This window comes from Carcharodon carcharias, chromosome 13, assembly GCF_017639515.1.
Source record: "Carcharodon carcharias isolate sCarCar2 chromosome 13, sCarCar2.pri, whole genome shotgun sequence".
Lineage (NCBI taxonomy): Eukaryota > Metazoa > Chordata > Chondrichthyes > Lamniformes > Lamnidae > Carcharodon > Carcharodon carcharias.
The window spans coordinates 128,622,430-128,649,430 of NC_054479.1; the positions used below are offsets into that span (position 1 = coordinate 128,622,430).

Consider the following 27,001-nt stretch of genomic DNA (forward strand, 5'->3'; position numbering starts at 1 on the left):
GATAATGGTCCATCTGACCAGGTGTTGAGGCTCTACCCACTCCCATTGGCAGAAACTGGGAGTGTGGTTGGATTCTGCTCACTATACTGTGGGAACAGGACAGCAGGGAGACAAAAAACATAAGGAAAATGTGGTTAATTTACTTTGGACAATAATTAATAAAGGCACTCGAACTGAGATTATAGCGGATAAGAAATCTTTATAAACGGTCATTGGAAGGAAACCCTTTCGGCTAGCACATTTCCTGTTGAAAATGAGGCTCTTGTTGGTCCTTAGTGCCTTTCTAGTGGCTGTTTACAGCCAGGAGACATTTGTTGGGTGAGTAAATGTCCTTTTCCCTTTTGTGTGGACTGTGCGAATCCAATCAAATGGTGCAGTGCTCCAGTCAAAATGGTAGCATGGGAATGTCACACCGCGGGGCCATTTGGAAGATTGGGGTTACACCCTCTGTGATGCCATGCTCATTGAAACTAAGGCTGGAATTTTTCAAAAAGTTGAGTAATCCCACCGCTGGGATGGAATGCGGGACCTAACTCCATGCAGTGGGTGGTGGGATCCAGGGTGGCATGTTGTTGGTGACAGCCAATTAAGCTTCCACTGTCGGGACTTCTGTCTAACTGAGGGCAACGACCCACTTGTCAGAGGTGCCAGGCCAATCAGAAGGCCAGCAGTGCGGCAGCTCAGCAGTGCCCCTGATAAAGGGGTTACCTCTGAGACTGCGAGAAGAAGAGAGCACCTCCATGCTGAGGGAGGTGGAGAAGTGACCAATAATTGGCCAAATTAATTGGCTTAATTGGCCACCGCCTCTGGTCAGCATTCAGCCTCGCTAGTGAGCCGCGAACCACTGGCAATATTCCATGGCAGCAGGAAGATGTCGGCTTCCCTGCCTCCCAGCCCTTCTCCAGAAAGGCTAGCCAAATCCAATCCTAAGGTTCTCATTTGGTGATGCGTATCACCCACGTCACAAATTGGAGGAAGAAGGGGGGGCTTATTTTAGTTTCGTTGATGCCGATAGTGAGGTAGGGGATCATAGGAAATCAGAAGATGGTTTTAACCATGAACCATTTTCATTTCCAGAGAACAAAGTGTGGCATAAAACAGGCTGCAACGATTCCCCAAAGGTTTCTTTTGTGCTAGTGATGTCAACCAATTTCAACCCCCGCCACCAAATGTATAAGAATGGAACAAATGCCACCCCAAATGCTGTGTGCAGTGGTGAGGGGCAATAGTTAGGTTGGGGGTGGGAGACGGCCCTCCCACATCACTTGAATTCACATTGGCCATTGCTCCACTGCATAGTCAAACCAGGGAAAGGAAATCCTGGAGTTAATTTACAAACTTAAGCTCATTTTTCTTTTGCACCATTTGCTATAGTGGGTGATCCTGTTTATACCCTAATAAAGTTAGCAGCTGGGGCTGGGGCCTTGTACATGAGGATCAGAAAATGGAAACAGGACTCCCTCTTCACCCTGAGTGCTTGATTTGGAGCCAGGGACTGGAATATACCCAGTACGCTACAGACACAGACTGATGATTGCGTGTGAATGCAGCTAGGGCTTTTATGGAGCCAAACCGATGATGGATTCTGAATTTTAATTGTTAGCTCTTATTAAGGTGTTTCAGTAACTCTCCCCAGTCCCCATGTGGCAAAGGTCGTGTCAAGGAACAACATCAAAATAGAGAATCATGGTAAAAGGGTAATCACTGCAAGCCCATCCTGAGGATTACCAACTCTGATTAGACCTATTCCTGGAGGTTTCATCACATGATCTCCCACCTCCAGCCCCCTGAATCTTATAAACCTGCTTGCAAGAGATGCCATCTTGACAAATGTGCTGTCTGACCCTCCCCATGGAGACTTTTCACTGACAATTTAACCAAATAAACTGTTTAATTAATTGGCACTGTTTACGTCAAATACAATTGTTTTTGGAAATTCCATTGTGCAATTTCTTGACTAAATTGAATCGAGTTTAATTCTGCAATTAATAGTTTGTTTCCTGCCACAGCTTACATCTGAGGTCTGTGTATTCTGAAAGTGTCAGTGTGTGTGGGCTGATGATACTAGCTTTCCTATCCAGATATGCAGCATTAAGGTCTCACCTTTCTCTGACACCCATAAGAAACATAGATCAAATGATTTTGAGTACTTAACACAGTCCTTAGTCAAGATCACAACCTCCCATAATCTATGCAATGGTATTCACTCACTAACTTCAAGTGATGAAAAATTGTGGGCTGACAGTGTGTAGTTTGGTAATGTACACCCCCAGTGCAAGACAGATGAAGGTACACTACCTCTGCCCTAAATTTAACTATAATACCAATACTCACCTTACCCCTAACTCTAAGCCTAAAATTGCCTCTCAGTCTCAGAGGGGCACTCAGAGACACTGAAGGTTGATTGGTGTGGGAAATAGAGAAATATCATGTTGGGTGATCCACTAAGATTAAAGCACATTGTTGGAGCAAAGTGATAGGAACTTTGCATTGAGCCCATGCTTAACCTGATCCCGGAGTGGAAGCTAAAAAAGGAGAAAAGATTTTATTCCTTTTCACATCCCCTGCTATAAAAATGCATAAGAAGTGAGCATGTTGAACTGATGGCAGAGATTGTTTAACCATTAAGCTAGTTTATTGTTCTGAATCAAGAAGGGATTGAATAAGATGACCCATACAATGTGCCTGTGATACAAGACAAACCTCATATTGCAGGGAATGGCTCTCCATGCCTCATTGAGAGAGAACTTCATCTTGTAATGTTTGATACACAGCTACCAGTAACACTCTATATTCTATCACTTGGGAAAAGTTATGAGGGCTTTCTCTCTCAAGGGCTGAGCTGGCATGTCTCATGTCTCATGACCTTTAACCATTGCATGAAGAATTTCAATTCCCTTTCTTTAATTTTCACTTCCCACAGTGACCAGGTTCTACGTATCACTGTCAGCAATGAGGAACAACTTGCCCTAGTGAAGTCCCTCCAAGAACAAGAGCATCTGAATGTAAGTTAGTACACATGAATAAAATGGAATTAAATGAATGTAAATTCAAGGGCATCTCTTTGTGCCTTATCCCCCCTTCTTGTTTGACTAAAGGCCACATTAACTTCTATCCTACTCTTTTCAATCTTAGCTGTGGTCTGTATTGTGGTCTTTGATGCTACATGTAGGTTTCTCACTAAATTAAAAATGCTTTATATATGAGGCGATCTTAAAAACGTACAAGTAACTATGGAACAGAAATCACTATTAACATGTCATAGTGAATCCCTGAAACACACAGACTAAAGAAATCAGGGCAAGATCATCGTGCTCATTCCTTCTTCAGAACATGTAACACATGCTCTACTGGAAAATGTCTCATTTTCTCTCTTGTCAGATTTAGTGGTGGTAGAATTTGAACTGGTTCTGTAGTATAAAAGAGAGATTGAAATTAACGGAGTTCCCCAGGCATCTAGTGTAGCTTTGAGATGCTTAACTGAGAAAGATGGAACTTTGGAACTCTTTCCCACAAAAAAACTGTTGAGGCTGGGGCCCAAATAGAAATTTCAAAACTGAGACTGATGGATTTTTGTTAGGCAAAGGTGTTAAGGTTTATGGAACCAAGGCGGTTAGATGAAGTTAAGATACTAATCAGCCATGATTTAATTGAATGGCAGAACAGGCTGGATGGTCAACTCCTGTTCTTAAGTAACTATGACACTTACGATCCTCCTCCTCCAATAGGTAGGTGGGCCCACACATCCCTCTGACACATTTCTGGTCATCGGGGAGGAATAGAGGTATTTGTGGAAGGGGGAATGATGCTTAACTTGTTATGGGCTGGAAATTTTCAAGAATGCTAGAAAATCAGTGCAACTGGAAAGATGAGAGATTTGTGAATCCTGTCGTTACTTAGAACCTTTCTGGACCTGCAGAAAGTTACATAAAATGGATAAAATTAAAGAATGTTACAGGATAGCGAGAGGCCATTTTGCCTATCAAGTCTATTCCAGTCCTTCTCTCCTTGAGTTACCTAGTCTAGTTTCACTCTCCTACTCGCTCCCTCAAAGCTCACTCATTGATAGTTTTTTGTGATTATCTTAAATTTGTCCCCTTCTTTTACTATTCCTCCAACTATTGGAAACAATCAGTCACTAATTGTTATATCATAATTCCTAATAATTTTGGATATGTCTTCCTGTTTGTCATGCCACCTTCCAAGTCCAAAGAAAAAAGGCTTAACTTCTTCTTCATAGCCTTAGCCCTGGTAACGCCTGAGTGAAATTTTTTTTAAGGGATGTGGGCACCATTTGCAATTAAAGCCAGCATTTGTTGCCCATCCCTAATTGTCCCTGAACCAAATGGCTTGCTAGGCCATTTCAGAGGGCATTTAAATTGCTGTGGTCTGGAGTCACTTATAGGTGACCATGTAAGGGTGGCAGATTTCCTTCCTTAAAGGACATAGTGAACCAGTTGGGTTTTTACAACAATTGATGATAGTTTCATGGCCACCATTACTGAGACAAGCTCTATATTCCAGGTCTTTTTTTAAAAATTGAATTTAAATTCCACCAGATGCCATTTGATGCAATGCCCTCAGAGCATTTTTCTGGGCCTCTGCATTATTAACTCAGTGACATTACCAGTACTCCACTATCTCCCCCAGCATCTTTCCCATTGCGTTTTATTATCTTCCCATAGGTTGCCCAAACATGCATAATATTGAACTGCAACTTTAGCAAAGAAAAAACTTGCATTTATATAGCACCTTTCACAACCTTAGGATGTCACAAAGCACTTTACAGCTAATGAAGCACTGTGGTAAGTTAGAAATGCAGCAACTAATTTGAGCACAGCAAGCTCGCATGAAAGGCACAATGATAAGGGCCAGATAATTTGCTTTAGTGATGTTGGTTGAGAGATAAATGTAGGCGAACAATCTTTTACATCCACCTAAGATGACAGATAGATCTTTGGTTTAACATCCCAACTGAAAATTGCCCCTGTGACAGTGCAGCACTCCCTCAGTACTGTACTGGGCATGTCAGCCTGGGTTGTGCAATGTGTTGTATTAGCTCAACATTACACTTTGCTTTTATATTCTATGCTCCAAGTACAAAACCACAGAAATATTCAATTGTTTTTTATTAATCAGCGTTTTCTATTTTTGCTACAAATTCCTATCCTAACGATTGATTGTAGATTTCTTATCATTAGATTGATTTCTGGTTAGAGCCAAGCAGGCCTTTGCTGCCCATTGACATCCAAGTCCCAAGAGAACATGTTCAATCAGTGAAAGCCTTCCTGGAGTTCAGTGGTGTTGGTTACTCAATCTTGATTGAAGATCTACAGGTACTTTCCTTCAGCTGACCTCTTAGTGATTTAAACTTTATATTACATTGTCCCTAGTTGGGGCAGCGACTCTGAAGTCATCATCACTGCCAGTTAATATTAGAGCCAAATTGATAATGATTGGATGTTAACCTTTCAGATGTTGTTGGATGAAGAGAAGAAGGAAATGATGTTTTCTCGACATAAGGAACGCAACAGCCAAACATTCAACTATGCTTCTTACCACACATTGGAGGAGGTAAAGTCAAGCAATGAATAAATATCCTGAAAACAAATATAACAGTCACAGGTAAAAATGGAAAACTTTAAGAAAGTGATTATTCTTAGAGATACACATCTCACTCCTGGACAGGATAAAAAAGAAAAGAAGAGTTTACAAGTGATAGGTGATCTTTCTCTCAGTCCAGCCTTCTCAACATTTCGTATTCATCTCTTCCCTGTTTTATTACTATGACAATTATCAGTGCTTCTCTGATATTTCCTCCCTTGCTCCACCTAAGCTCCAAGTACTCTTGTTATACTTCAGTTGGACGAAGACTTGGTCAGACCAGTGTGGAGCACTGCACTCGATTTTGGCGTCCACACCTCAGACAGGATATATTGACCTTGGACAGGGGCAGTCCCTGAATGATATTGAGACTTATAAGGTTAAGTTATGATGATAGTTTCCATAATCAAGGGTCTAGTGAAAAGGAGGAATTGAAGGAAATTAGAATTACTAAAACAATAGTGCTGGAGAAATTAATGGGACTGAAATCCAATAAATCCCCAGGGCCTAATAGCCTCCATCCTAGGGTACTAAAGGAGTGACCATGGAAGTAGTGGATGTGTTGGTTGTTTCTTCCAAAATTCAGTAGAATCTGGAACTGTCCCGGCAGATTGGAGGGTAGCAAATGTAACCCCACTATTTAAAAAAGGAGGGAGAGAGAAAACAGGGAATTACAGACTGGTTAGCTTAACATCAGTAGTAGGGAAAATGCTAGAGTCTATTATAAATGATGTGTTAAGAGGACATGTAGAAAATATCAACGGGATTAGACAAAGTCACCACAGATTTATGAAAGGGAAATCATGTTTGACAAACCTACTGGAGTCTTTTGAGGACATAACTAGCAGAATAGATAAGGGAGAACCAGTGGATGTGGTGTATTTCGATTTTCAGAAAGCTTTTGATAAAGTTCCACATAAGAAGATAGTATGTAAAATTAAAGCACATGGGATTGGGCATGGATTGAGAATTGGTTAGCAGACAAGAAACAGAGAGTAGGAATAAATGAGCCTTTTTCAGAATGGCAGACAGTGACGAGTGGGTTATTGAGGGATTAACACTTGGGCCCCAGATATTCACAATATATATCAATGATTTGGATGAGAGAACCAAATATAATATTTCCAAGTTTGCTGATGACACAAAACTAGGTTGGAATGTGAATGATGAGGAGGATGTTAAGAGGCTTCAAGGCAATTTAGACCATTTGAGTGAGTGGGCAGATACATGGCAGATGCAGTATAACAAGAATAAGTATAAAGTTAAAAGCAAAAAACTGTGGATGCTGGAAATCCAAAACAAAAATAAAAATACCTGGAAAAACTCAGCAGGTCTGGCAGCATCTGTGGAGAGGAACACAGTTAACATTTCGAGTCTGTATGACTCTTCAACAGAACTAAGTAAAAATAGAAAAGAGGTGAAATGTAAGCTGATTTAAGAGGGGGTTGGGGGGGTGGGACAGGTAGAGCTGGATAGAGGGCCAGTGATAGGTGGAGATAGCCAAAAGATGTCATAGACAAAAGGACAAAGAGGTGTTGAAGGTGGTGATATTATCTAAGATATGTGCTAATAAGTGACATTAAGGGTAAAAAGCTGGACAAGCAAGGTACAGATAGCCCTAGTGGGGTTAGGGTCGGGGGAAGGGATCGAAATAGGCTAAAAGGTAGAGATAAAACAATGGATGGAAATGCATTTAAAAATAATGGAAATAGGTGGGAAAAGAAAAATCTAAATAAATTATTGGGGAAGAGAAAAAAAAGGGTGGAATCGGAAAGGGGGTGGGGATGGAGGAGAGAGTTCATGATCTAAAATTGTTGAACTCAATAGTCTGTCTGGAAGACTGTAAAGTGCCTAATCGGAAAATGAAGTGTTGTTCCTCCAGTTTGCGTTGAGTTTCACTGGAACAATGCAGCAGGCCAAGGACAGACATGTGGGCATGAGAGCAGGGTGGACTGTTGAAATGGCAAGCGACAGGGAGGTCTGGGTCATGCTTGTGGACAGACTGAAGGTGTTCTGCAAAGCGGTCACCTTGTCTGCGTTTGGTCTCTCCAATGTAGAGGAAACCGCATTGGGAGCAGTGAATGCATTAGACTAAATTGAGGGAAGTGCAAGTGAAATGCTGTTTCACTTCAAAGGAGTGTTTGGGCCCTTGGACAGTGAGGAGAGGGGAAGTAAAGGGGCAGGTGTTGCACCTTCTGCGGTTGCATGGGAACCGAGTATAAAGTTACCCATCTTGGTAGAAGAAAACAGAAAGACAAAGTATTATTTAAATGATGGTAGATTGGGAAAAGTTGATGTACAAAGAGACCTGGGTGCCCTTGTACACCAATCGCTGAAAGTAAACATGCAGGTGCAGGAAGCAGTTAAGAAGGCAAATGGTATGTTGACCTTCATTGTGAGAGGATTTGAATACAGGAGCAAGGATATCTTACTACAGCTGTCCAGGGCCTTGGTGAGACCACATCTGGAGTATTGTGTCCAGTTTTGGTTTCCTAACCTAAGAGAGGATATACTTGCCATAGAGGGAGTGCAGTGAAGGTTCACCAGACTGATTCCTGGGATGGCAGGATTGTCATGTGAGGAGAGATTAGGCCAACTAGGCCTGTATTCACTGGAGTTTAGAAAAATGAGAGGGGATCTCATTGAAACCTATAAAATTCTGACAGGGCTGGACAGGCTGAATGCAGGGATGATGTTTCCTCTGGCTGGGTGGGGAGGGGGGGTGGGGGCGGGTACAACAAAGGGTCACAGTCTCAGGATATGGGGTAGGCCATTTAGGACTGAGATGAGGAGAAACTTCTTCACTCAGAGGGTGATGAACCTATGGAATTCTCTACCACAGCGGGTTGTGGAGGCCAAGTCACTGAATATATTTAAGAAGGAAATTGATAGGTTTCTGGACTCTAAAGGGGTCAAGGGGTATGGGGAGAGAGTGGGAGTATGGTGTTGAGATAAAGGATCAGCCATGAACATATTGAATGGTGGAGCAGGCTCGCAGGGCTGACTGACCTACTCATGCTCCTAATTTCTATGTTCCTATGTTTATATTCTCTTGAATATAGAAGACTGAGGTGTGGTCTGATCAAGGCATTTAAAATGTGGTTGGGTAGAAAAAGGAGAAACTATTTCACCTGGTGGGGAAGTCAAGAAGAAGGGGACACAGTCTTAAAATTATAGCTCACTAAGGAAGGTGGAACTCTGGAATTCTCAGATCAACCATTATCTAATTGCTTAGTAGAACAGTCTGGAGGGGCTGAATGGCCTTCTCCTGTTCCGATGTTCCCATGTTACCAGGCTTGATTGCCAATAAGGGTGAAATTGGTTTGCAGCAGTGTGAAATTGACTCAGAAAATCAGCAGCCTATTTTACACACTGCATCTGATGTTATTTTCTATTGCAGCTAATGTTACACAATTTTATCGCCTTCCGCCTCCCAGGAAGACAACACAAGGAAATCTCATTGTCCAAACACGGAGCAAACTGACTGTAATTTCCATTGTCTCTTCCCCAGATTTATGCCTGGATGGATACATTTGTAGCTTCAAACTCAGGTCTAGTCAGCAAGTTGCAGATTGGTAACACCTTTGAGAAACGTCCAATCTATGTCCTCAGGGTGAGTATAAACTGAGAGCTGGCGTACCTTCTCATCTTTGTATATTTCAATCAAGCAACTCCCAAACTGTAAGGCACTGCTTAAAGGAGTAGCACCATTTAATAAATATAAATATGATTAGCCCTGTTGAGAACTTGCTGCCGTGATTGAAACAGAGATCGGCAGTGATGTCCTCCGAGCGGCCTGATTCTGGATCCACTGATGGACCGAAGGTAGAAATTGAACCTAGCTACATCTATTTTTCTGTGTAAAATGTGTGCAACAAGGACTTATTTTGGGGACCAACATCATTCACCCAAAGTACACCTCAGAAGCCCCCAGACTGATACTGGCTCAGGCCGTTTTCTAGGCATCTCTGGTGACTGCGTAATTGAGAAACCTAATGTCTGATTGAGGCTCCCTTGCCACAATTGAAGTTCAGTGAGTGGAGAAGTGGGGCTTGTTCCACTCGGGACTCTTCAGTGGAGACTGCAGCTGCCTGCAAAATGCAAGTGTTAACAAAGCAAAAAGCATTCCTGTGGAGCCAGGAGGAACAGCAGTGCTCATCCAACTCCACAGTACTCGCAATCACTAACCTGACGCTTCCCCCCAACTCTGCCCCGGGATTTACCTAAGGCCTTCTATCTTTGAGGTAGAGAAGTGTTGCCCCATCACAGACACCTCACCTGAACAAGAGCAATGAAGCCCTAGCCCCAATTTAAGGCCCACCTTGAGTTTCATGTGCCTATAGGTGTCCATTTCTGGCCTGAAAACGGGGCAAAAGAAATACCCACCCCTGAAATTCTTATTTTTCTAGTGTATGTGATGATGTTAATGGTAAGGGAGGAGATATTGTAGTTCAATTAGATCTGGGATATTACTGAGAAACTATTCACATTTTCATCTTAAAGTGGAAAGGTATTAGAATTAGCACATGCCCTTAAATGTTGCAACGGGAGATTATTTTTAATTCATTCATGGGATGTGGGCATCACTGGCTAGGCCAGCATTTATTTCCCATCTCTAATTGCCCTTGTTCATGGGGCATTTAAGAGTCAACCACATTGTTGTGGGTCTGGAGTCACATGTAGGCCAGGCCGGGTAAGGACAGCAGATTTCCTTCCTTAAAGGACATTAGTGAACCAGATGGGTTTTTATGACAATCGGCAATGGTTTCGTGGTCATCATCAGACTTATAATTTCAGATTTTTATTGAATTCAAGTTCCACCATCTGCTGTGGTGAGATTCAAACACAGGTCCCCAGAGCATTACCCTGGATCTCTGGACTACTAGTTGCAGTGACAGTACCACTATGCCATCATTGCCCTAATATCCACACAATTACCATTGTAGGCTACTGTTTAAAAAGGTACAGCTTTCATGAAAAATTCTTATTTCCGATTGTCCTTTATGCTGTGTATAAATTATGTGAATCAGTCAATTAGGTTCCACCTATAACACGCTCTTCAGCACCATCGTTTTTAAAATGTAAACCATCTGAGCACCCCAAATATTTTCCAGTCTGTGATTCTCTCCCATGTGTCTAATTTTCTATAAATCACACAAGCCATCAGTCAGATTCCAGCATAGAAATTATTCCCTTGTGTATAGTATAGAGTCATGCAGCAGAGAGGGAATCGGATAGAACTATCCAATTAGTTCCACACCCCAAGTCTTCTGTGATAGCCTTACAAATTTTCCCTTTTCAAATATTTATCCAGTTCCCTTTTGAAAGTTACTATTCAATCTGCTTCCGTCACCTTTTCAGGCAGTGCATTCCAGATCACAATAGGTCACTGTGTAAAAAAAAAATTCTTCTTCTCTCACCCTCAGTTCAATTGTCAAGGATCATAAGCTATTTTGTTCTGATATATTGTTTTAACAGTGCAATGGTATTTCGAGGTGATATGATACTGTATTAATATTTAGTAATGCTGGTTGTTTCACAGCAACACATTTTACCCTTAGCCAACTGTTTGTGATAATTTTAACAAACTGTCCTCCTACAGTTCAGCACTGGTGGGATTAACCGACCTGCCATCTGGATTAATTTTGGTATCCATGCCCGTGAATGGATCAGTCCCGCTATTTCCCTCTGGTTTGCGAATAAGGTAAGGTTTAGATGAATGTGTTTGTGAGAATAATGTTAGGGACTCAGTACTTACAAATCTAATAGCTCCATTGCTTCTCCAGTGACTGCAAAATCCAGTCCATTGTTAGTAGGCAAATGAGATTCTGAGCTCACCTATGTTCCCATCACTCATATGACTCCAACAGTATCTCATTACTCCTGAGAGGGGACCACCATATATTAGTATCTCTTTGAAGTCCCACCATTGGTAGGATGACCTTCCTACTAGCTCCATTGCATTAGCATGAATTCTTACCCTCCCAACCCCACCACCTGCTGTGCCCCTGTTGATAACAATAACACCTAATGTCAGAACAAAGCCATAGAGGCCACTTTTAAACTCTTCAAAAACTCCTTTACGTGGCCACATAATAAGAGTTTCCAACCCTCCAAGCTCATCCTGGAGTCTTCTGGAATTAAAGATTAATTTCCAGGGCACTGCTGGGAACAAACCCAGGAGCAGTAAAAAAAAAGTCATCATTTTTTCGAAGACTTTTATTTAATAATTCTAAAAATTTAGGAGATTTGAACAATTGCAAGCAGAAGGTCTTGCAATGAAACCTCCAGGGATATGTCCAACCAGAGTTGGCAACCTGAACAATAACACACTATTAGCCTAACCTCAGAAAAATATCCCAACTACACAAGTTTGAACATTTTCACTGTGCACCTTAGCCATTCTGCTAGAGATGACAGTTTTGGGGTAATATTACTGAGAAATAAAGGGTTCAGGATGGGTGCTGTGGGGGAGCAAATCACTTGTAGCTCCTGCTCTGGATTATGGGTCAGTGGCACTTTGCTGGGAAATGCTCATGTATATTATCAGGTAAGGGCAGGTTCAGATTTGAGTTTGATGCCCTCACAGCTGGATTACTTACTGATAGTCAGTCTAAGCTCACACATGAAGAATGGCAATTTGAGAAAAGTACATGAAAAATGGCTTCAGGAGGAGAGGGTAGAAAAGGGACGGTAAGTCAAATGAGGAAGGGATAGTCATGTGGAAATGTCTCTATAATATAATGGATTATTTTGTCTCTTACCCAGATTATCAGTGAATATGGCAAGGATACTTCTGTGACTTCATTGTTGAACACGATGGATCTCTACCTAGAGATTGTTACAAACCCTGATGGTTTTCATTTTACCCACACTAACGTAAGTACAACAAATACAAAAGCAAAATACTGAGGATGTTAGAAACCTGAAATAAAAACAGAAAAACCTGGAAATTCTCATCAAGTCAGGCAGCATCTGTGGAAAGAAAAACAGAGTTAACATTTCAGGTCAGAGCAATCTTATTTTCTCAATAAAAAGAGCTTAGGATTGCAATTCATGTACTTCGAAGGCAACAATGTCAATGTCAGGTAGTGGAACATTTCTTCCACTCTTGTTGCCCTCCAACTTTCTGTCTCGCCACTGCCTCCGACTGTACAAGAGAATTTGCAATCTGCCTGTTCTATTTGATGCATGAGAATATGAGAATACTTTATTTTTGAATCCCATGTTCCTTCCAACACCAAGGCCATCTTTAACTACCTCTGTAACATCTCCCTTCTTTGACTTTCCTTCAGTCACTGAAAGCCTTATCCATGTCTTTTGCACCTCTAGACTTGACCGCTCTAAAACTCTCAAGGCTAACCTCCCTTTCCCCACCTTATAAAAGTTCCTGCTTAGCCAAAACTCTACTGACCTACATTTGCTCCCAGTCACCTAAAGCCTCAAGTTTAAAATTCTCATCCTTGTGTTTAAATTCCTTTCCCTTCCTATCTCTGTGACCTGTCAATCACCTTGGAACAATTTCCAATGTTAAAGGCATTGAATAAATGCAAGTTCTTGTTGTGTAGTACAAAGGCTCCCAAGCCAGGTATGGCACAGCTAACTGAGGAGAAAGGTTTCCTTTACTCTGCCCCAGGAGCAGAATGGCACCAGTGTGTGCAGTTTCACCTCCCACACCAGCTACTCCAGGACTCCTTTGAATGAGAATGCTGGTTTGGTGTCACTTAAGCCAGATTAGGGCAGTTTTAGGCTTTGAATCCTAACCTCATTATGAACTGCACTGAAGTTGTCCCCTACTCTTCTTGTGGAGGATCCCTACAAGCAATCAATAGGCAGAACTCATTTCTTGTGTTCTTGTAAGGTGTTGCGTAGGTCAGCAACTTGTCTGTAACTTTTTGCAGTCTCCTCTTCAGACCAAATACTGGTCACCAGTTGTGCCAGAAGGACTCGCCATCAAGTTTCAGTATAGGTGCAGATTTGTCTGGAGCTTCCCTATGTATCGTCTATATGTGCACACACCACAGGATGGGGAAAATCAAGCCTGACTCACAGAAATCTGCAGAATCTTATGATGATATCGAAATAAAAGATTGGTGGATAATGTTTAACTATAATGCACAGCAAATAAATTCCTGAATTGCATTAGGAGAAAAAGAGTACAAACCCTCAAGTGGTTGCCCTGTTCTAATATAAACTATTGTCCATACATCAATTGGAACTCTATGTACAACTCCAGTCACCTAATCATGTAAAGGATGTTATTGCCAAGGAAAGGGGAGAGTGGTCACAGAGGTAGGCAATGAAGATAGGATTTACTTCAGGGAAGATTCTACTAAAAACTTTCATTAATTGGAAGATTGAAAAAGATGGGCTTTTTTTCTTGTAAGGGAGGAGACAATGACATAAAAGACATTCTCAAGACTATAAGAACTGATACATTGAAAGAAAACCAACTATTCGCTGAAGTAATTTTTTGGTCATTTACCACATTGCTGCCCGTGGGAGTTTGCTGTGCACAAATTGGCTGTCATATTTACTACATTACAGTGACTACATTGCAAAAAGGCTATAAAGCTATTCAGGACATCTTGAAGTCATGAAAAGTGTATAGATCATGCAAAGTATATAGATGCAAGTCTTGTTTTATTTGGATGCCGACAGGGGGTTTATAGGGCACAAAAATCCTGGAACTCCCTTCCTAACAGCATTGTGGGTGTACCTACACCACATAGACTGCAGTGGTTCAAGAAGGCAGCTCACCACCACCTTCTCAAGGTAACTAGGGGTGGGCAATAAATGCTGGCTTAGCCAGTGACTTCCACATCCCTAAAATGAATTTTAAAAAAACTTAAAAAAGGAGGAAACAAAGAGTAAGAGGGGGAAAGCAGCAGAACTTTTTCAACCCAAAGGTAACAGAATGGTAAAATAAATTAGCAGGTAAAGTTGCTGAAGCAAATGGTAATTTTTTGTTTTGTTGATCAATTAACCAAGATGACATTCCAAAACCTACAGAATTATAAAAAGTTTGCGGCACAGAAGGAGGCAACTTGGACCATCGTGTCTGCACCTGCTGAAAGAATGAGCCACCCAGCCTAATCCCATTTTCCAGCACTTGGTCTGTAGCTCTGCAGGTTACAGCACTTCAGGTGCATATCCAGATACCTTTGAAATGAGTTGAGGGTTTCTGCCTCTACTACCCTTTCAGGCAGAGTTCCATACCCCCAAAACCCTCTGGGTGAAAATATTTTTCCTCATCCCCACCCTAATCCTTCTACCAAACATTTTAAATCTATGCCCCCTAGTCACTGACTTCTCTGCTAAAGTAAATAGGTCCTTCCCATCCACCTTATCCAGGTCCCTCAAAATCCTGTACATCTCAATCAAATCTTCCCTCAGCCTCCCCCATTCCAAGGAGAACAATCCCAGCTTATCCAATCTTTCCTCATAGCTGCAATGTTACAGTCCTGGCAACATCCTCATAAATCTCCTCTGTATCCTCTCTAATGCAATTACATCTTTTCTGTAATAAGGCGACCAGGCTGCATATGGTACTCAAGTTGTGGCCTAACTGATGCTTTATATAGTTACAGCAAAATCTCCCTGCCTCGGCTAATAAATGAAAGGATTGCATATGGCTTCTTAAGCACCTTATCGACCTGCCCTGCTACCTTCGGGGATCTGTAGACATTCACTCCAAGGTCTTTCACTTCCTCTACACCTCTCTGTATACTCCCATTAATTATGTATTTCTTTGCCTTGTTGGACCTCCCGAAATGCATCACACTTCTCTGGGTTGGATTCCACTTGCCACTTTTCTGCCCACCTCCATTGCTATCTTCCTGCAGTCTACAGCACTATCCTCCTCACTATCGACCACATGGCCAATTTCTGTAACAAAAACAAAAATTGCTGGAAAAGCTCAGCAGGTCTGACAGCATTTGTGGAGAGAAAGACAGAGTTAACGTTTTGAGTCCATATGACTCTTCTTCAGAACTAAAGAGAAGTAGAAATGTGGTGAAATATATATGGTTTAAGGGGGGGTGGGACAGGTGAAGCTGGATAGAAGGCCAGTGATAGGTGGAGGCAAAGGAGAGATTGCAAAAGATGTCATAAACAAAAGGTCGATGGGGTGTTGATGGTGGTGATACTGGCTAAAGGAGGTGCTAATGGTGACATTAAGAGTAGAAAGCAGGATGAACAAGTGACAGATGGCCCTAGAAAGGGTGGGGTGGGGGGAGAGGCTGGTGTGGGGAAAAAAGATCGAAATAGGTTAAAAGGCGTGGATAAAACAATGAATAGAAATAACTTTTTAAAAATGTTTATTTTATCTTTGGCCAAGTTCTGTGTTGTCTGCAAACTTCTTGATCATTCCCCCTACGTTTACATCCAAATTGTTAATATATACCACAATAAACAGGGGACCTGGTGCTGAGCCCTTCGTAACCTCGCTGGAAACAACCTTCCAGTCACAAAAACACCCATCAACCATTACCCTTTGTTTCCTGCCACTGAGTAAACTTTGTACTCAGCTTGCTACATTCCCCTGGTACATTGCAGGACACCTAGGGAAATTGCCCAAGTATGTCCTGTACACAAAAAGCAGGACAAATCTAACCCAGCCAATTATTGCCCCATCATTCTACTTCCGATCATCAGTAAGGTGATGAAAGGGGTCATCAACAGTGCTATCAAATGGCACTTGCTTAGCAATAAACTGCTCACTGATGGTCAATTTGGGTTCCGTCAAGGCCACTCAGTTTCTGACCTCATTACAGCCTTGGTTCGAACACGGATATAAGATCCAGAGATGAGGTGAGTGTGGCTGCCCTTGACATCAAGGCGGCATTTGACCAAGAGTGGCATCAAGGAGTCCGAGCAAAACTGGAGTCAATAGGAATCAGGGGGGAAACTCTCCGCTGGTTGGAATCATATATAGCACAAAAGAAGATGGTTGTGGCTGTTGGAGGCCAATCATCTCAGTTCCATGGCTGCGTGAGTTCCTCAGGCTAGTGCTCTAGGCCCAACCATCTTCAGCTGCTTCATCAATGACCTTCTCCCCATCATAAGGTCAGAAGTGGGGATATTTGCTGATGATTGCACAATGTTCAACACCATTCACAACTCCTCAGATACTGAAGTAGTCCTTGCCCAAATTTTCCCTAGGGTGGAAGAGTCAATTACTAGGGGACATAGATTTAAGGTGAGAGGAGAAAACTATAGAGGAGATGTGTGGGGCAAGTTTTTTACGCAGAGGGCAGTGAGTGTCTGGAATTCGCTGCCAGAGGGGGTGGTGGAAGCAGGTACGATAGTGGTGTTAAGAGGCAGCTTGACAAATACATGAATAGGATGGGAATAGAGGGATACGGATCCCGGAAGTGCAAAATGTTTTAGTTGATGGGCAATATGATTGACACAGGCTTGGAGGGCTGAAGGGCCTGTTCCTGTGCTGTACTTTTTGTTCTTTGTTCTTTGTTGTTCAAATGCAGCAAGGCCTGGACAAAATCCAGGCTTGGGCTAACAAGTGGCAAGTAACATCCATGCCACACAAGTGCCAGGCAATGACCATCTCCAACAAGAGAGCATCTAACCATCACTACTTGACGTTCAATGGCATTACCATCATTGAGCTTCCCACTATCAACATCCTGAGAGTTATCATTCACCAGAAACTGAACTGGACTAGCCATATAAATACTGTGGCTACAAGAGCAGGTCAGAGCTAGGAACCCTGTGGCGAGTAACTCACCTCCTGACTCCCCAAAGCCTATCCACCACCTACAAGGCACAAGCCAGGACCGTGGTGGAATACTCCCCACTTGCCTGGATGAGTGCAGCTCCAACAACACTCAAGAAGCTTGATGTCATCCAGGACAAAGCAGCTTTCTTGATTGGCACCCCCTCCACAAACATTCACTCTCTTAGCCATTGATGCACAGTAGCAGCAATGTATACCATACACAAGATGCATTGCAGGAACTCACCAAGGCTCCTTAGACAGCACCTTCTTAACCCGCGACCACTACAATCTCAAAGGGCCAGGGCAGTAGATACATGGGAACACCACCACCTGGAAGTTGCCCTTCAAGCCACTCACCATCCTGACTTGGGAATATATTGCCGTTCCTTCACTGCCACTGGGTCAAAATTCTGAAACTCCTTCCCTAACAATGCTGTGGCTATACCTACACCACATGGACTGCAGTGGTTCAAGAGGCAGCTCACTACCTCCTTCTCAAGGGCAATTAGAAATGGGAAATAAATTCTGGCCTAGCCTGCAAAGCCCACATTCCGTGAATGAATTAAAAAAAAACTAACAAAGGCGAATGGAATAGGAGAAATAAATTAAATCTAACTGTCCATTTTGGCACTTGAAGCCTGAAGATTGAAATAGGGATAAAGGTTAAAAGTGGCAAACAGTTTCTAAAATAAAAACAGAACATGCTAGAAAATTTCAGCAGGTCTGGCAGCATCTGTGGAGAGAGAAACAGAATTAACATTTCGAGTCCTTATGTCTCTTCTTCAGAGCTTATGCTGACTCGAAACATTAACTGTTTCTCTCTCCACAGACCTGCTGCGTTTTCCCAGCATTTTTGATTTTTATTTCAGGCTTCCATCATCCGCAGTATTTTGCTTTTATTAAACAGTTTCTAAAATTGATTAACTGTATTTTCAGACAGTAAGGAGGTTAATGGGCACAGTGAGAGGGGGGATTGAGCAATGTGTCTGAGGTAGGTTTGATGGAGTTAAAGGCTTTTTCACATCCCCTAAAGTGATTACTGTTCTTTTTTTTCCAGAACCGCATGTGGCGTAAGACCAGGTCTGTGTATGCTGGCAGGAGATGTATAGGTGTTGACCCAAACAGGAATTTTGATGCCAATTTTGGAGGTAAGATTACACCACATGCTGAGGTGACTACTACCAAATTCCAAGTCCAGTTACACCCAAACATGAAGTCAAATGCTTCATCACATCCTTACTACTTTGCAGGTGTTTAGTGTATTTTAGTTCTACCAAGGTTCGTGGAAGAGTAACAGGGATACAGAATGAGTAGTGATCAATCTGTGATACCTCATTATAAGTTAATTCATGCTGCAAAGATTCAGCATCCTGACTGTAAGCATCCAGTCCCAATGCAATCACAAAACCTCAGGAAGAGAAAGGGGGGTACACATTCTAACAAAGCCAACCGTTGCTCAGGGTCATTGTTCTAAGCCACCCTCAGAAAGATGATTTACATGCTGAAATATTTCCATTAACTAATAAAGGAGGTTGATTAGCATATATGTAAATTAATCAATACCTGGAAACGAATTACATGCTGAAATCTAATCAAGGAGTTCAATAAAGAATACCCAGGATTTACAGACTTGAAATTAATTGAGGACTTTAGTAGAACAATGAACTATGAGAATGAACTGAGAGTAGAGCTGATTGATGACTTATGAACACAGCATAACACCGATCCATGAGTTAGAATTCGCAAAAGTCTGGCACCAGGTCACTGCAGATCTTCATTTAAGTGATTCAGGACAGTCGCTCATCCCAAAACCAGCAAGAGTCGGGAGACAGGTGCAAAAATTGTGTTGGGAGACTCTCTGCCAATGACCCAATGAAACAGTCCCAGGTGTAGAGAGTTAATACTGGGCAGGGGCTTTGGCAGCTGATGCCAGCGCTGGGTGGGAGAGGCAAGGACTGGGGACCTGAATGAACTCCTTGTCTGGCCTGGTGGAGCAGCCCTGCCCACAAGGATTCTACAGAAAAATAAATAATTCACTACTTTGTGTCTAAAAGTGCTTCCAGATTTCACTCCCAAAAGGCCAAATTCTAATTTTAAGGTTATGCCCCTTGTTCTAGGCTCCCCCACCAGAGGAAATTGTTGTTTAAATTTATTCTTTCATGGAATTTGGGCATCACTGGCGGGTCAGCATTTGTTGCCGATCCCTAAATGTCTTTGAACTGAATGGCTTGCAGGAGGGCAGCTAAGAGTCATGGAGTCATATATAGGCCAAACTGGATAAGGACAAAAATAAAAACAAAAAACTGCGGATGCTGGAAATCCAAAACAAAAACAAAAACAGAATTACCTGGAAAAACTCAGCAGGTCTGGCAGCATCGGCGGAGAAGAAAAGAAGAAAAGACGTTTCGAGTCCTCATGACCCTTCGACAGAACAGATAAGGACGACAGATTTCTCTACCCCAGCGGGTTGTGAATGCTCCATTGTTGAACACATTTAAGGCTGAGATAGACAGGTGTTTGGTCTAGAACATAAAAACATAAGAAACAGGAGCAGGAGTAGGCCATTTGGCCCCTCAAGCCTGCCCCACCATTCAATAAGATCTGGGGCTGATCTGCCCCAGGCCTCAACTCCTCTTTTGTGCCAGTCCCTCATAGCCCACAACTCCCCGATATTTGAAAAATCCAGCTGCCTCCTCTTTAAATACTTTCAGTGATCTAACCGCCACAACTCTCTGGGGTAGAGAATTCCAGACATTCACTACCCTCTGAGAGAAGAAATTCCTTTGCATCTCAGTTTTAAATGAGTGTCCCCTTATTCTGTAACTATGTCCCCTAGTTCAAGATTTCCCATTAGTGGAAACATCTTCTAAATATCTACCCTGTCAAGCCCTCTCAGAATCTTATACGTTTCAGTAAAACCACCCCTCATTCTTCTAAGCTCTAATGAATAAAGGCCTAACCCGTTTAGCCGTTCTTGATAAGTCAACCCATTCATCCCAGGAATCAGCCTAGTGAATCTCTTTTAAACTGCTTCCAATGCTAGCATATCCTTTCATAAATACGGGGACCAAAACTAACAACAGTATTCCTGGTGCAGCCTCACCAACAGTTGTAACATGGCTTCCCTATTTTTAAATTCCAACCCCTTCACAATACAGGCCAAAATTCCATTTGTCTCCATAATTACCTGCTGCACATGCATGCTAACTTTTTGCGTTTCATGCACAAGAACACCCAGATGCTTTTGTACAGCACTTTTTTGGAGTCTCTCTCTGTTTAAATAATAGCCTGCCTTTTGATTCTTCCTACTAAAGTGCATGATCTCACACTTTACTACGTTAAGCTTCATCTGCCAAGTTTTTGCCCACTCACTCAACCTGTCTATATCCCCTTGCAGGTTCCTTATGTCCTCATCACAACATGCCCTCCAACTTATTTTTGTATCGTCAGCAAATTTGGATACATTACACTCTGCCCCCTCCTCCAAGTCATTGATATAGATAGTAAATAATTGAGGCCCTAGGACTGAGCTTTGTGGCACTCCACTAGTTACATTTTTCCAACCTGAAAAACACCCATTAATTCCGATTCTCTGTCTTCTGTATGTTAACCAATCCTCAATCATAATACATCAACCCCAATGCCATGAGCTCCTATCTTATGCAATAACCTTTTATGTGGCACCTTATCGAATGCCCTCTTGAAGTCCAAATACAATACATCTACCGGTTCCCCTTATCAACTCTGCTTGTTATATCCTCAAGAAACTCTAGCAAATTTGTCAAACATGGTTCTCCTTTCACAAAACCATTTGTCTCCATTTGATTGTGTTAAGCTTTTCTAAATGCCCTGCTATTTCTTCCATAATAATGGACTCCAGCATTTTCCCACAATAGATGTTAGGCTGACTGACCTATAGTTTCCTGCTTTTTGTCTCCCTCCCTTCTTGAACAAGAGCATCACGAGTGGTTTTCCAATCCACTGGGACCCTCCCGGAATCCAGTGAGTTCTGGAATATTTCGACCAATGCCTCCACTAACTCTGCAGCCACTTCCTTTAAAACCTTTGGTTGCAGGCCATCAGATCCTGGTGACTTGTCTGCATTTAGTCCCATTAGTTTGTCAAATACCTTGTCTCTCCTGATAGGGACTATTACAAGATCATTCCTCCTATTAACTCCTTGCTTATCTGATATATTTGGGATGTTCATAGTGTCCTCCACTGTGAAAACCAATGTAAAATATTGGTTTAAATTATCTGCCATTTCCTTGTTCCTGTTATCAATTCTGCAGTTGCTTCCTCCAAGGGTCTCATGCTCACTTTAGCTATTCTCTTTTTTATGTGCCCATAAGCTCTTGCTGTTTGTTTATATATTTTTTATATATCTTACCAATTTACTTTCATAATCAATTTTCTCCCTCTTTTTTGGCTTTTCAGTCATCCACTGCTCGTTCCTAAACAATTCCCAATTCTCTGGCCTACCACTAGTTTTTGCTACTTTGTATGCCTTAGTTTTTGATTGGATACTTTCCTTGACCACCTTTGTTAACCATGGATGGTTAATCCTTCTCATCAAGTCCTTCTTTTTGACTTGGGTAAATTTTTGCTGAATGCCATGAAATATCTCCTTAAATGTCTGCCACTGCTCATCCACTGACCTTCCCCTTAATCGCTCAGGGAATTAAGGGATATGGGGAGCGGGCGGGAAAATGGAGTTGAAGCCCAAGATCAACCATGATCGTGTTGAATGGTGGAGCAGACTTGATGGGCCGAGTGGTCTACTCATGCTCCTACTTTTTATGTTCTTCCTTCAAGGATATTAGTGTGAACCAGATGGATTTTTACAACACTCAATGATAGTTACATGGTCACCATTACCAAGACTAGCTTTCAATTCCAGGTTTTATTAATTTGAATTTAAATTCCACCATCTACTGTGGTGGAATTTGAACCTGTGTCCCCAGAGCATTAGCCTGGGTCTTTTTATTATGAATTCAGTGGCATTATCACTATATCACTATTTCTATATCTACCTTATTAAAATCCTTCATTATTTTAAAGACTTCCATTTATCCCTTAACCTTTTAAACTCAGGGGAATACAAGCCGGGTTTATTCAAATCTGTCCTGATCGTTTAACCCTTTAAGCCCCTGTATACCATTCTTGAAAATCTGCACTGTATTCCCTCCAGGTCCAATATATCATTCCCGAGGTTTAGTGCTCAAACTGAGGGCAATATTCCAGGAGGAGGATTTTCTGGATCTGACTCCGGGTGTACTGGACTACCTGAGTGCCGGAAGTATGAAAAACTGGGCAGGTCAGAACACAAACCTCTGTAGAGGTACCTGCACAAGTTTCCTCCATATCAATGAATGAAATTTAGGTGGGCTCTTTTAAAGACATGCTTCCCACTTCCTGATTTCCAAATATGCACTGCACCATGCAATCTAGCACGCCTGCACACAGAATGAAGAAGATTTCCCTTATCAAGTCTTCTCTATCATTATTGACCTTGGCCTTTTGCCATTTAATTCTCTTAAATAAAGTTGGGATTGCAGAATGTGTGACTGAAAGTGATGAGACCAATCTTCATTTTCACACCCGCATTCCCTTTAAATAAAAAGGTATTAAGCAGTAAACCATTAAATTTTATTTGTTACTTTTAATTAATAGGAGCTGGTGCCAGCGGCAATTCTTGTTCAGAAACATACTATGGACCTTATGTCAACTCTGAGAAGGAAGTCAAAGCCATAGTTGACTTTGTCAAAAATCACGGAAATTTCAAAGCCTTCATTGACGTTCACAGCTATTCCCAGCTCTTATTGTTTCCTTATGGTTACACTTCAACTAAGCCAAAGGACTATGGAGAGCTGGTAAGTTATGGTTTGTTCTTACACTGTTCAGGAACCATTTGTTGTCAACTGTCCATTTAATTGTGGACCTCCATCAACTTGCTGCTCCATATGCTTCGCCCAGGCTGTGGGATTTTGATATTTGGTCGCTTTCTCACTTTCTAACCAAAGATGAAATGGATGGTAGAGTTATTCTCATTCCCATACAGGTGAGAGGTCCCATCAAGGTAATTCACAGAACTACTGACCTCATTTGGACAGACAACAGTTATTTGTTAAAGGACAATAACATGAATTCAGAGAAGGGAGGTGATGTTTAACATACACAAATATTTGTTTTAACACATTACTGATACTGGAGAGGGGTATACCATTGATATTCCATATGTGGGTATTCAGAGAGCTGTTGACACAGTTTCATATTATGAATTAATAGAAGCAGCGATTAGGAAGTAACTGTGGTGCGGGATAGAAAATTGGCTGACAAGAAGGAAGCATTCTTATAATGATGCTTTAGAAAAGAATTGCTAGCAAATTCTCTGAGTTTGTAAGTGGTACAAAAATAGGAAGGACAAATAATGAGAACCAAAGTAATCAGATTCAAAAAACATTTAGGCTTTTGAAGCATCGGGCTAACAGGTGGCAGATACACTTCAATGTGGATAAGTGAGAGAAAATAAACAAAAGAAGGAATATGTAATTGTGTGCTGGTCAGGGAAGAGATTTAGTGGCTATTGTTAAATTTATAAGTAGAATTTTGTTAAAAATAGTGATCAAAGCATAGCTTCCAGTTAATTTTACAATGCTATTAATGCACAGAAACCAGGAGAGATCACTTAACTACAGGGATATTATTGCCATCGAAAGGATACAGAGGCAATCAACAAAAGTTTCAGGTATTATCATTTAAGTTTGGGAAAAGGTTGAGAAAGTTGGGCTTATTTTCTTTGGAAGAGATGCCAAAATTACATAATTTATGTTTCATCCATATAAACTATGGTTAAGGCATCAGGGAACACAAATTAGGAGTTAATTAGATAAAGCCTTTCCCATCCAAATGGAGAATGGGATTCATAGACATGGTGAGAAGATGATTAACTGAGGTTGGTCCCTAAATAAGGAACATTCTTGTTGGCTTTTCCTGCTCTTAAAAATTACGGTATCCTTTTGTCTTTATCTAGTTTAATTTAAAAATGCCCTTTTTCTGCAGATGGAACTCAGCAAGAAATCCATTACTTCGTTGGCATCAATATATGGAACCAAGTACAGATATGGACCCATCTTCACTACCATCTGTAAGTATTTATTCACAGTGAAGCACAATGCAATCACATTCAAAAAGATTCTGAGCCCAAAGGTCAACTTGGTCAAAGACGCAACAGGACCATCTAATCTTTAGATTTCCAGGTGGCAGTTAGTTGGAAATGCAAGATCCTCCTCTTCAGTCATACTTATGCCTCTTTCTAATACTCTTCCCTTGTTCTACTCACCATCAGTGCTCTGAAATGTTGCTTTGTAACTCTTTCGAGTACAAACACGTTTCCATCTGTTCCTATTCGGATGAAGTTACATTGTTTCCCATTGTGAAATTTGAACTCTCGATCTTGGGGTTACAAGCCCAGTACCATAACCACTTGGCTGTTTAGGCCAAGCAATGTTGCTTTGTATGTGAACAGCTCTACAGCCGATTATAAATTTACAGCTAATTATAATTTTAACAAGTTATGTCTCCAGTGTCTTGTGTGAACCAACTTTTTAAAAAAATCTCCAGCCCGTAAAATTTCCTATGACTGCCAGAAATTTGACAGTCAATTTTCCAATATATCTTTATTAAATCTAAAAATAAGCAGCAGACTGGAGCTATGATGCAATGTCACAATTGTGTCAGCTATCGAAGTCATTACCCTTATTTTTGTTTATGAAGTGCTAAAATGTCACAATCCATTTTATAATTTCTGATTTTTATACTTATAAGTTCCAATTCAACATTTAGCACTAAATAATTTTCTTGATGATGGTATATACTTTAGGATACTTTTTATAATTCCAGGCGGGTATAAATGCCACCTGAAACTTGAATTAAAGGCAGTCATCAAGTGATAGTTGTATGTGTGGTTTTTCTTTGTGGCCATCAAAATCATTTATATGTTTTCTCCTCAATCACCTCATACAAGTCCCGCAGGACCATCAGCCTTTTACAGGCTAAAGGGTAGACGGACAAAATTCTCTCAGACAAAGGCTGTGCCATAACTGAAATGGATTATCCTCAGGCTAAGCAAAGAGGCATTGGTCCTTCTCATTGAGTCAATGGAATGTTTTATAAATCCGCCAAAGGAAGCAATGGAAGTGATTGGCACTGATCAATCCTACCTTGGGGGTTGTGGGAGAAAACTCCTAAGTGCCCAGGTCTGAATGAGCAGTTTCTGATACTAATGGACATTGGGCAGGTGGACAGAAATAGAGCATCAGTAAACTCAACACTGTCATCAATTTGACTGGAAGAATCATTTTTATTCTATTAATAACATTGAAAGCACCAGTTACAACCTCTGTTACCAAAAATAGTCAACTGCCTCGCAATTAAAATTCCATATTCTCAATCATTTATGTTGCTGACCTCAAGACCTTTTCTAAGGCCTTGCAACTAGTTGGACCAAATTATAGACATTAATTCATAGAGGGAAAAGACTGAGGGCAAGTCTGCCCCTCTCTTTTCCAAAGTCTTTTCCTTAAAACTGAGTCATCAGCCTCGAGGATGGGGCTAGTCACCTGCATTCACTTACCTTTGTGGAAGCAGTGAGCCTGTACTTGGTACTTCTTCACACCAAGATGCATGTGAGATCAGCAATCTAGCTTTGAGTATTCAAGGTACAGATCCAAACCCCAATACCCAAAGGCATGGCACATCACAGTGTAAAAAATGAGTTGTGTTAGAACAGTAGACATTCATACAATATTTAATTGTCTATATTTATTTGTTTCCCCATTAGATCAAAGCAGCGGTTCATCTATTGATTGGGCTTATAACCAAGGCATCAAGTATGCTTTCTGCTTTGAACTGCGAGACACTGGTCGCTATGGCTTCATTCTACCAGCCAACCAGATTATTCCAACAGCTGAGGAAACCTACCTGGGTTTGATGGAAATTTTAGACCATGCCAGACAGAACCCCTATTAAAATAAATTTAAAACATGACGTAATTCTGGTCTAAAGGTGTGTCTCATCAGAGCTGATTTTATTTTTGTTAAAAGTAGTTTCTCTTGAATATAAGGTCCAGAATGTAATTGCTGTGTTTATACTATTATGACTACCACATTGTATCTAATCATGAAATAAGGTTATACAGAATAAAGTATCACTTTATTCTGTATAATCAAATCAAGATTCCTAATTTCAAAGTAATTTTATTCCTTCAAATTAGGTCATCAGCCAGGTGCTTGTCTTGTGCGTATTTCCTTCGTGCAAGGAAGCCACATTTGGGGGCTTTGATGGTGCATGATGGGTATTTTTGCTGCCACTTGCCTCTAGGATCTTAGTTTGTATGTAGTATAGGCTTCTTGGAATGGGCCTTTCTCTGACATTAGACACCATATTAAATGACTTTACAGATTCTCAATTTAACTGATGAGCATGGTGTTCAGAACAAAATCCCCTAACTTAAGGCTGGCAATCAGAAAATGACTGGTATAGGAAACGGAAACATCACACCTGTTAGGCTCCTTTGAGGAAATGACACCCCAGCTCCTACACTGCTAAGCCTTACAATGCTTTGTATTTGGATTTCCAGGAGCCGTATGGCACAGTTCC

General features: G+C 41.4%; 1 protein-coding gene across 1 annotated transcript; it reads left to right on the forward strand.

The window, feature by feature from the left end:
* The first annotated feature begins 253 nt into the window (after window positions 1–253).
* LOC121285904 (carboxypeptidase A1-like) lies at window positions 254–26,394 on the forward strand. Its single transcript, XM_041202830.1, has 11 exons — window positions 254–318; window positions 2,924–3,005; window positions 5,202–5,336; window positions 5,476–5,574; window positions 9,116–9,217; window positions 11,207–11,308; window positions 12,373–12,483; window positions 18,399–18,489; window positions 23,015–23,214; window positions 24,404–24,488; window positions 26,184–26,394. Exons 1-11 carry the CDS (start codon window positions 254–256, stop codon window positions 26,369–26,371), a joined length of 1,260 nt encoding a protein of 419 aa, XP_041058764.1. The 3' UTR covers window positions 26,372–26,394.
* The last annotated feature ends 607 nt before the right edge of the window (window positions 26,395–27,001 follow it).